Source organism: Colius striatus, chromosome 1, assembly GCF_028858725.1.
Source record: "Colius striatus isolate bColStr4 chromosome 1, bColStr4.1.hap1, whole genome shotgun sequence".
Taxonomy (NCBI): domain Eukaryota; kingdom Metazoa; phylum Chordata; class Aves; order Coliiformes; family Coliidae; genus Colius; species Colius striatus.
This window is the reverse complement of record NC_084759.1, coordinates 130822394-130834609: the sequence shown is the minus strand read 5'-3', so window position 1 is coordinate 130834609 and position 12216 is coordinate 130822394. Positions and strand designations below refer to the sequence as shown.

At 35.6% G+C, this 12216-nt stretch overlaps 1 protein-coding gene across 1 annotated transcript in view; it reads right to left on the bottom strand.

Annotated features, from left to right (window-relative positions):
* VWF (von Willebrand factor) overlaps positions 1-12216 on the bottom strand; it is a 146057-nt gene that overhangs the window by 48366 nt on the left and 85475 nt on the right. The window contains exons 31-34 of the mRNA XM_062007398.1: positions 10777-10920; positions 9674-9838; positions 7393-7436; positions 3158-3335 (exon numbers count right to left, since the gene is read on the bottom strand). Of these exons, the coding sequence (XP_061863382.1) occupies positions 3158-3335; positions 7393-7436; positions 9674-9838; positions 10777-10920 (531 nt within the window). The remainder of the gene's footprint in view (positions 1-3157; positions 3336-7392; positions 7437-9673; positions 9839-10776; positions 10921-12216) is intronic.

Here is a 12216-nt window from a genome sequence, read left to right as displayed (position 1 = left end):
TTGAAATCCAATAACACTACTTCATTCTTATTGAACACATATCACAAGTTCATACAAGGGGACATTTTTTTTTTTCAGCTGGGAATAGGAAAAGGGACAGGGAAACGGGATAAACCAACGGTCAACACATAGCTCAGTGTTTTGGTCATTATGTTATAAACACTGCCTTGTCTTCACAAACTGGAAAAGAAAGGGGATTATCTCAGAGGTATCAGAACAAAATCCAAGGAAAAGGATGCTTCTGACTTTAACTTTTTCAAATCTTTTGCTTAAAAAGGGCAATAATAGCAAAGTCAGCTAAATATGTAGGAATAAAATTCTCATTGTTAATAATTTAGCTACTTGTCTTCTAATTAAGATTTTAGAATAGTCTGTTTCCCATTCATTGATCCTCAAATTTAATTTCTCAGGGAAAATAGCAAACAGTAATTTAAGCTTAAAAGAAAAAGGTGGAAAAAATGAAAGGAAGAAAGCATATCTTGTATATTGTTAGACACTGAATTGTCAACAGATACATCCTTTTGGCGCACTAGGGCATCTTCACATATTTTACTGTAGCTGCTTATAAAGTTAATGTATACACAGTAACGAAACGTTATGAATAAAATAATGTTTCTCAACTTCTTTTATCCATGGACATCAAAACACAATTCTAAGGATAATGGGGATCCTTTGAAATTTATCATTGATATAATGTACCACAAAATTTATTAATGCAATCCATTTAAATGTAGTACAAACCTACCCAACAGCCATGAGTCAGCAATCAACTCCTTTACCTATTCTCTGAACTCAGTTATGTGTAATTCCTGATCTATTCTCTGAACTCAATTATATAACTTAAGAACAGTTTTTCAAGTACTTACCTTTTCAAAAACATTTATCATGTCAACCACACTGTCAAACAATTGCTTGAAAGTGTGCTTTAGCTCTCTAAATAACTGAATACTACTTCACTCAACCATGAGAGTCAATTAAGTAAGCACTACTGTGCCTCTGCAGCACAGACCGCTTATTCAGCCTCCATCCATGGATGTTGAACCTACTTTGCTTTGCCCATCTCTAGTTTCCCGATTGCTGTGAGTTTTGGCTCTAACTTCAGCACTTATGACATCAGAATCTGCCTTCTCACTTGCTACATACGATGCTTTAGCTGAAACAGCATCACCCTGGTTTCACTAAGTAGTCGTTGAAACAAGGGCACTTGGGTTTTTGATAAGGTGGGTGAGGCTGGGGATTTCCTTATTCCCCTCTAACATGAGAAAATTTTCCCTCTCAAGCTGCACCACTTCAGGAAAACAAAAATGTTTAATTTTGGTCATCACGGTTCATTAAATTTATAAGAAGTTAAACAATTGTTAGCTCATGTTAAAAAAGCAGCAATCTCAAGTTCAGGTCTTTTCTTTAGGTCTTTTCATGATAATCAGCTAATGATACAAATGTCACTTTTCATTTCATCATTTCAGAAATGTTTTTATGAAGCTGTGTTTTGAATTCCAAAAGTAATGTCTTCACATTGCTATCAAAGTATTTAGGACTGAGGAAAATTCTTACAGATGCAATTTAATTGGTAGATATCACTAAGAGTATCTTTAAAACGTCATCAAATGTTTATGATCATTCAACTAAAATCTTTCTACATTTTTGGAAAACTTACATCAAAACAGAAATGATAGCTTTAAAGGGCTTGGATAATCCAATGTGCTTTTAGGAAATGTTAAAACTTGAAGCATAAAAATTGTGGACGTTTAATAGTTTAGGGATCAAAATCTAACTACCCAGCTTAGGTATTTTAAGCAGTGCCTTGAAGAAATTGCTCTTAAAACATCTAGTTGAGCAAATGACAGTTTAAATTGAGATTATACATTATAAAGAGAAGGTGTATATATAGGGATATAATTTTCTTTTAAAAAACAATCATATGACTTCAGATGTAAGCTAAATTTTCAAAATTATTTTGGGGAATACAGTTCTCTAAGATTCATTAAAGACAAAGAGATTTAGGCTTTGAATAGGATTTAAACGCTGTAACATCTGCAGGTTCCTGGTTTCAAGATTTCACCAAGTTTTAGCTGTAACATCATGCATGATTGGGCTATAGAAATGCATTCTTTAGCATAGATACATTTGTTACTGGAGCTGATCTTTTTGACATTTAATTGCAAATAAACATCTAACAAATAAACATCTTATTTTTATGGGAATTGAACATCTGACTACAATGCAATTCCCACAGAGTCAGTCAGTCCCCAAACTCAGGCTGAGGTGTAGCAAAAGACCCAGTGGCTGAGTCTTCCCTTCATGAAGATCAACCATGAAGTGCTCTTCCCTGTGACAGCTGTGGAGAATGCCCTGTGCCATGCTGCATGTAACCAAGCATCACTGCCTCCTTTACCCTAGACTGCATCATTCCATCGTTCTCAGACCATCTCTCTGGCCACTGAGGTGACTTGGAGGCTCCAGCTTGTGTTTTTTCTTTGAAATCATCATTCTTCCTCCCTCAGGTCTTCCTTTCACATATGTGAGATTTTCCTAAAGAATGTATATTTTACATAAATGGATTGCAAGCCTCAGGGCTGAATTCCTCCACCCTGTAAATGTGAGTGGATTCACTTAATTTCTGTTCTTGTCATCTCAAACAAGGAAATAATCACATGCTGTTCACCATTTCTGCTCAGATACTCAGTGTGAGATTTTAGAGAGGAAGAGAGCATTTTCTGTTATTGTCTCTTTAATACATGTGCTTGATTGAGGTCAGACCAAGTCCTCAAGCCTAGAAGTGGACCAAGAATACATTGCTTGCTTACAGCTTGCCAAGACAGAAATTTCTGTTTTCTTCCATACATCCTCCTTTCCAGCTTTGGGAAGCTTCCCAGATTTGGAACTCATGTGTGAGAATCTCTGACAAACACTGTAGCTATGCTAATGTGAAAAATAAGCTCGCAGTGGCCCTGAAGTTGCAAACAGTATGTCACATTCCAGGTTATCAGTGAGATTCTCATTCTCCTTGCTGTTTAACCATTGTACAGTACCAATTCCTCCCACCTCAGTCATCTGATGTGTACATCAACTGAGCAGCTCCATTCAGCATTACATTTCTGATAAACATTTCAAGTGATGGGGAAGGACAAGCATACATGCAAATATAAATACTCACATGGGCACATCCATCGGCAGCCACAAGTTTCTTCAATCTTAACAGCAGGAAGATTGCTGTGACATACTGGTTTTGGCATCCTTTCACAGTTAATTTGGTGACTCTCCAGAACTGTGTAATCTCCTGGAAAGCATGTCACAGTGTGGCACTGGTCTGGTAACATCCATTTATCACCAGGCTAGATAAGGAGATATGGATATATAACAACTGAGAAGAACACGGGCAGAGGGGAAAAAAATGTAAACCTTGGCTGCTGCCACGATCCTACAGCTAGCAAGTAAAGTGACACTGACAGCAGGGCTACTCAAATTAGCCTTGGATGAGTAAATAATAGAATGCAGTGTATTATGGGCTTCATGAGGATGATATTTAAATTAGCAACACTGTAAGAAATAGGCTCTGAAATTCCAAGCAAAAGATAATAGTCTAGAACAGGAGATGTTTTATTACAACAGAATGAAGTATCTGGAGTACCATCTATTGTTAGCTTAACCGTCCTACAGCATGCATGGATAGCATAGTTAACAAATAACTCCTCTTAGCTTTTCTTTAGATGTCAAAGCCTTTAGTTTTCATAAGCCATAAAATTATTTTAGAAAGAGGTCTGAGCACAGATGGTCATGGCACAGCAGGAATTAACAATATATGTCCCAAGCTAGAAAGGCATGGAATACTTTAGTTATTTTATCCACAACTCCAAAACTTTAAAACAGTTACTCCCTTCCCAAAGAGAAATTGTTCCTTTACCAGATTAATGTTATTAGATATACATAGTAGTTTTGTAAAAATAAAAATAGAATGTGAAATATATTCTCATCTTCTAAAGACCAGTCTAAATTTTAAGGCACCAGGATTATATGCTATTAAATGACAGAGAAATATATGCGGTCACAATCTGAAATATCTAAAAATTCAAATCTGCAAAAAGCTGAACTCTCTGATCCCAGTCACGCAGGTATCCAAAGTCCATAGAAAGGCTCAATGAATTTCAAAACTGTGCTCACCCCTGAGGTCTGTATTCCCAAGAATAATCTCAATTGTGGGAAACAGCCCCTTCCAGATCTGTTTCGACAGAGGTAGACAGTGATGTGAAAGTATTGCTCTGTATCTCTGAGCTATGTGATAACGTCAAGTCTAAAAGCCATGAAAATTTACATATTAAATATGAGTTAATTTACTGGACTTGCTTTGTATGTTTCAAGAGTTTGAAGAGGCAACTGGTAGTGAAAGTCTGTTAATATTTTTCAGGCTTGTGAGCTGAAAGTGTGAAAAATAAAGAAATGGGAAAAATATTTAGATAGGAAGAAATTGAATGGTTTTTAATTATAGTTGTCTTGCCTAAAACTTGCTGAAAGTGGACTATCTGGAAGGGTACACATACAGGTGTGCAAGGCTGGGAAAGAACCCTCTGGCATCCATATATGTTTAGTTGTTTCTTTCTCACTTAACGGGACATCTACTGAAAATATCTAAGAGCTGGACAAGAAAATCAAAGCACAGCATATTAAAACAAAAGTATCAGTCAAAGGATCAAAAAAAAGCCAAGAATCCTAGAGCAAAGGAAAATGCAGGGACTCAGAAGACAATGAAACCCTAAATTCCAATTTATAAGAAATTGTAGGAGTAAAAATAAGAAAGAAAGGAAACGAAAGGAAAGGAAAAGTAGAGTTTTTTAAATTGTGAAGGATAGGTTTGGTGAAACTGATGAGGCTGCCAGCACACTGGAGGATGCCTTAGACTTCCTCTCTGAGGGAGCTCTGAACCTACAAACCTGGACTTCCACACTGTCTTACTCTGCATCTGCAGAAAAGAGAGCCATGTACCTCAAACAATTTAGTCAAGGTTTTGTTTGTTTGTTTTTTCTCCTCTAAACCAAGAGCTGAACAATACTAGAAGAGTCATGTTACGGAAACTGCTAGTTTAGGAATGTGGGTTTACCTCCATACATAGACTAGAAATGCGGAAGATCACTATAGAGATCACTTCATGATGAAGTACTATCATTATAAGACAAGTACTTAAACTTCTACAATCACCTTTATGCCTGCTTAAAAGTATCAAAGCAAGGTTACTAATGAAAATTAAAAAAAAAAAAAACCTTAATCTAGTACATATTTTATTAGCTGTCAAGTTTAATTATTATAACAGTGATTTTTTTACACAGCCTGTATTTAGCACTATCGGAACTCCTTGCCACTGGTTATGATGGATACTAAAAACTTACATGACAGAGAAAACTATTGAGCACTGTCAAACACAAAAAGGTACCACTTGCAGCTCAGGGTGACCTTGAGTCACAAATTGTTCAAGATTATGACAGTCCAAAGAATTTTCACATATACTTATTTACATTCCTCCCTGACTTCTACTTTTAGCAACTTAATACAGGCAGTTGGATGGAATTTTGGCCTGATCTAGTACTTTCGATCTTCTGTCCTTCTGCTACTAACAATGACCTTAGCCATGAATCTTCCTTCAACAGTCACTTCCAGGGCAAAAGTAATAACAAAAAAACCCCACAACATAATAAATCATACACTCATGATACTGGTAGGATTTAGGTTGAAACTTTTTTATTCTGAGAACTCTGATTTCCTTGTAAACTGCAGGAGATCAGTTCCCACAGTCTCCAGGTGCATGACAGACATCCTGCTTCGGAAACTGAGCCTCCTGCAATAAGTCTCTGAGTAACACCTGAAATATTACAAATTTGATATAAGAGTCTGGATTTCTGAATTAGGAAAGTGCCTTGATTCTTCACCCCTGTGGATCTGTGGACTATGCTGGAAGAGGGTAACAGGGCAACAATGGCATGTTACTGCCAATGAGGCAGAAAAGTTCTTCAGAGTGTGGGTGCTGAACAGCAGAGGCAGAACATTTCCACAGTGTCATGTAGGCAGCATGGGATGCTCAAGAGTCTGCTCCAAAAGACAATAGCTACCACACCGGCAGTGTCTTCTAAAACTCTTTTTTTTTTTTTTCTGGCTGACAAAAAAGGTAGCACAAAATATCTCTACCATTTGAAAGTGGCATTCATTTTTATATGGACTGAAGCCTGGTCGCTTTTCTTCCAAAATCCTTTCAGCCAAAATTGTGCTTTAAGTTTTTCACCAAACCAGTCAAACATGACATGCCTTAAGTTCAAGTTAAGACTTCCCAGTACTTATCTATATTACCTGTTTCTGCTTGCAAGAGCCCAGAGGCCTGGACACATGGAATTCAAATGAATAAACAATACTCTGATATTTTTTCATTCAGAAAGTTTTTCAAGTTTAGTTTTGCTTGTTTTTTTCCTTAATTAGGTAGTCAGTCTCAAAGCCACCAGGTTATACTTAGTGTCTGATCTAGCTAAAGTCTATGTTCTGATCCGCTGGCCAAGGCCAATCATGTATAGCAGCTTTGATACATTTCCTGTATATAGACAATTCATAAGCATTTCTGTATTAGCCACATCCTTCCTTACAGTCCAGTTGTCACAAGGGAGAAATCAAAGGAATATTTTTAATGTACTGGAAATTCAAGATAAATCCTGGAGTAGAACTCATAACTGAGCCCTACTAGAAAACATGCAACAAGCTTATGCTAAAACTTTCAAATGCATGCAGTATCATATGTACTCAAAAATCTTGGTATTTCACCCGAGACAAAGGAACTGAACCATTTATCACATCTACATCAATCCTTTCTTAAAGTGGATCACTTTTGAGAAATCAGACAGGTTTACTAGTATTTTCGAGTGTTTTCTCAGGATTAATAAAAGTTTTTCTGCAAAGAAACACTAAAAAATTTGATTTCTTGTGAAGGTTTTCCCTAGAGAGATGACTATCACATAGTAATTATTTTCCTATAAAATTTTCATAGGGAAGAAGTACTTGCATTTTTAGTAGGAGGAGAGGAACGACATTGTCTCCCATATACATACAACTTTAATTTGTCTGTGCGTAGCTTTCCCAGAAGTTCTTTCACCATGAGATGGAAATACATTTTTCTCTGTCATAGCTTTTGGCTCTGCACTGCCTTCAACATACTGCAAGATCAGGTGTCATTAGAGGAAGTCTCCCTTGTGTGAAAAGCTATCCCATCAGTTCAACCAGCTCATTTTCCTCCTCTAAAAAATTTCTTAATATTTAAAATTGTCCAACACTTTTGTTTCAGATTATCTATGAAGATATTCATGGTCATACATCAACTCTGTAACTTGAAAGCCAGATGAATGATCCAGGAAATATACTTACTTTCTTTTTGTTTCCATCTTCATCTATACATTCTCTGACAGGGTCTGAAAGAGAAACAGACATCTTTCAGTCATCTCACTCCTTTATACAGCTTTATTAATTGGTAGTCATCATTGTCTTACTTAAAATTGTGACTTAGGATGTAAGAAGGAGCAGTTTTTCTGTGTTAGAATAAGAAAATCCCTACATGAATATTGCAGGTATTTGTCCAAAGTGCACAAGAGTAAGTCAAAGAATATATAAACTTTGCCACTGATAGCATTACCTGTCTTCTGCAGTGACATTGGTCCCAAAATACCCTGTGAGCAGTAGGTAGGCTGTAGCTCACAGCACTCCTTGTACTGACATAAAGCTCTGCCCAGATGGTACTTCAAAGAAGAGTATGGCTTTAGGTCTGAGGCAGAGTCCACACTTATTTCTGAATCTTGTGATGAATTGGAATATTTGTGATAATTAGCAAGTAATGAGAATTTACACACTCATGCCTACATACATTTATGAAATGCAGAAAGATAAACACAGTGAGTAACCTCAAGATAAATTTTGTCAGCAACCAGTATAAGTGTGAAAACAGCTGCAATAAGCATATTCGAATTCAGTTTCCTTCTGTTTGGGAATTAGTGTGATGGGCAATTTTCTATAAAATCAGTTAGATGGCCACAAGGCACTCATTGAATTGCAGTTTCTATATTTACATGCTTTCATTGCACACCTAAAGATAAATTAAAATAATTTCATATAAGCCCTATGGCGTGAAAATGTGATAAGCACATGTCTAGAAAATTAAAACACTGACTTGCAAACTCTTTGTGTAATACTATGCTAGCATATATATATACTATATGCTCTACCTTTTCCAGGACAAGTAATGTATTTTGAAAGCACTTAGGAAATCTTTTAAACCTTTTTAATAGTATTATTTTTGGTACGCTTCCATAAAGAAAGTCAGACTCACTCCGTACAAGAAATCCAACTATATGAGTCTAGAGGGGAAAATTATACTTTACAGATTGTAAGAAACTTACTAAAAAAAAGAAAAAAAAGAAAAAATCCAACAAACAAACAAAAAAGAAGATAGTTTCCCACTCCATAGTAAAGTCTTTACCATCAGCAAAAGTGAGAGCTAATTTTTTCAGATTTAGGTGTCTGATATAATATACCAATTGTTCCAGTTTTTGAGCATATACTTAGTGCTGTTGGAAAGGCTTTCATAAAAACACAAACCTTTCACCTCTAGTACTGATAGATTATAGCACAGATTGTAATAAGAAAACAGTTACTGTTTTCAAATTCCTACTCCCTGTCCTATATTTTGGATCAATGTAATTTAGGGCAAGAAAATCACATATTTTACAGTGTGAGGACGGGAAATGCATCTTTAAAAGCTTATTTTAAAAGAAAAGAAAGAAAATGGCAGCTGTTTAAATCTAGAAAATGTCAGCTGTGTGATGCTCTGGAGAGATTTTAAAATGCCAGAAGTGATCCCAGTAGAGACTGATCGGATATCTCTAAGCTGGACTGTACACACTCTGCAACTTCCTCATTCTTAGTGGTACTTGGCTTTGTAAAAAAGTTCACTTATTTTAATGGAGATGTAACTAAGCCCCAGTAATGCTGGTAAAAACCTATGCAATGACTAATATGATACAGTGGTTTGCAGAGAGGACACATATATGCCATTGTAATAGAAATAATAACAATAATATGAGTAAAAAAATATCTACATATACATAGACCAAGAAGGCAAAATTAGTAAAATCCTAGCCAGAGTTGAAGCAAGTTTCATTAAATGGAGGCCATTGTAATCTAATGTTTGCTTAAAATATATCACACTCTTTTTTTTAGAGTATTTGTTTTCCTGGAAAACGTAATTCTTTCTTACTATTTTCTTTTTTATAGTTTGGCTGAACTTTATGTAGAAAAACACATAACAATGATTAAGTCTGTGCTTTACTCACAACTAACTTGTATCATTTCTGAAGCCCTCATTCATTCATGACCACTTGAGCTTTCCTGATGTCCTTCAGTTAACGACCAGGCTGATTATTAATAAGATGATAGATTGAAAGTTCAGGCTGGCCACATGCTGAAAGGGCTCAGATTTTGTCTTACACTTAAATGATGTTGGTGGTCTAAGTTAGCATTAGTAGTGACTGTTGGTGAAACACTAACAAAGCAGCATTGGACTGACTTCTGAAATTTAAAAAAAATCAGTTTCGTTTTGGCACATCAAATTTGGAGGTTTGCTCCAGTTACGAGGCTACAACTACATTGGACTTACCCATGCACACTTTTTTGATGAATGCACTATTCAGTTTGATCATAGTGGTTAAGTCTTCAAAATTCTGAAGCTTCGTGATTCTATTAGCAGCTGCTGGCCCAGTCAAAGTCCTTAGTTGCTCTTCATCATACCCATTCCCAACTCCAATTGGAAACAGGGATACTCCTAGGGAAAGGGAAGAAAAGGTTTTAAATGAGAAACGCACAAGAGAAGGAGGGTTTTGCTGTTGTACTGTTTTCATTTTCTTCTAAAATATCCAACAGTTAATTTTCATGTATTACTTGCATCACTCACTCTACACAGGCTCAAGGCAATTAAGGGCAGAAATGGTGATGCTCTAATCATAGTGTTAGCTGAGATGATCTCTATTAATCCCAAGCATAATAAGGTCATGTGTGGTCAATGAAACACAGCTGCAGACTTAATTACAATATCTTCACCTTTTTTTTTCCAAATGTAAAAAAAATCTCAATATGTTGTTTTCTTCTCCAGTTACATAGCAATTGGATTATTTTCAAATCATTTAATTAAAAAATAATAGTTAATTGTAATTTAGTCCATGCCTTATTCAATAGCTCCCAAGGCATCGTACAAAGGAAGCTAATGTTCCTCAGCTGAACACCTGAAGAAGCTGAGGTATTGAGATTAGAGCCAGAAGACATCATGCAGCACACCTTGATAGAAAACGCATATTCCTGTATAGGTCAGTGCAGAATTTGGTCAAATCCTTTCTCTATTTGTTATTATTACAGTGAACTTTTCAAGATTCATTGTACTGCAACAGAACTAAATTTATAGTATTAGATCACATTTCTGTCATCCCTGTCTATACACAGGACTTTGGAGAATTAAATACCACAAAATTGCGAAACCTATGGAAATGGATCAGCTTAAATTGCAGATTGGTCCTGAATTAACCAGTAATTCAAAGGCATCTTCATCTGGCACATTTAGTTCAGGCCTGCTTCTTGCCAAAATATGACACCCAGTAAGTGAACTTTTTTGAACATAACAGTGCCTTAATTTTTCATCCTTTGTTCTTGTGCATTACTTAAAAAGCAACAACTCAGCTTGAAAACTAGTGACAGTGAAATGAGATTTACTGTTCATTCTTGCAGAAAGTGCAGCAGCCTCCACGGTGTCCTCGGATCTCCCAGAAACGATGAGTATTGCAACCTTTGATGCACTGGGTCTCCCTCCATGGGATTCTGACATTGCATTCTGAACTACAAAATCAATGGCTCTTCCTAATGAGAAATGAAGACATAAATGAGAGATATGATAGAAAACTCGTTGGAGGCTATAAAACTAAATCATACTTTGTATTAGTAGATTATACAGTACTGGAAAATACTTATTCTTAAAGAACTTTTAATGTCTGCTTTATTGCTGCGACATGAAAGATGTCAACTATTAAGAGCCTACTGGTACTATTAATACACCTCAACACAGAGGGATCATCTTTAGCTCCCCAGCCTTTGAAGTAATGGGTATTTTACTACCTTTTCTTAGCCATGAGGACAAAGCTATGCTCCTCTCTTTAGTAGTTACCTTCTCCAGAAGTATTATGACATTATGCAAAAGGAAAGAAAATATTGTAGAATACATAAACATTTCCCAATCGCAGAACAACAGTGACATCCAGTGGCTGCTTGATCTACAACTTCACACCATCCTGAACTGTACAAACGAGTTGTTCAGCTCTCAGAGAAGATCTAGTTCTTCCCTAACTTGGTTTTTATATAAGTGTAAAAAATGCATCTTGCCTCCCTGCTACAAGCAACCTCTCTGAAATCTAGACTTAGGATATTATAATATATAACGTATTATATATTATACAATATATCATATATATTGTATATATACCCATATATTTATTTATTATTATTATTATTATTATTATTATTATTATTACTTATATATTCCCCATTTTATAAATGTCATATATTGTATAATACATATTATATATTGTGTATTGTATGTGGTATATTGTATATAATATAATGTATGCTATATGTTATATATAATGTATTATGTATAATATATGATATCTGTATAACTGGATGATCATTAATATAAAGAAACAAACAAAAAAAAAGAAAAAAAACACAAAGAAATTCTACCTTAGCTACCAAATCACAAACTGGCTTAAATGGGCAGCTGCTGCTCTTTCATTTAAGATCTGTAAACACTCAGGCAAATTTTTGTTCGAAATCATGACTTCAGAAAGAGAAAACTTTGTGAGTACTTGTTTTAGATATATATTTGCACAAATATTTGTACTGGGAATCATGATATGCAGCCTTCTTAAAAGTTTATTTGGGCTTGGAAGTTCTTAGGTCAGGAAGTAGAAATGATACCATGTAACTGATGTGATATGCAGGGCAAACAGTGACCAGTGAATAATAAATACTTGAAAGGCTAGTTCCTCTGAGTAATCTGCAATAGCTGTGGAGCAGAAACATGTTTGCCTGAGGAACTAACTGAACAAGTTTAAATAACAAACACATTTGTAAAACACTGGAAGTCAGATCATAGATAAT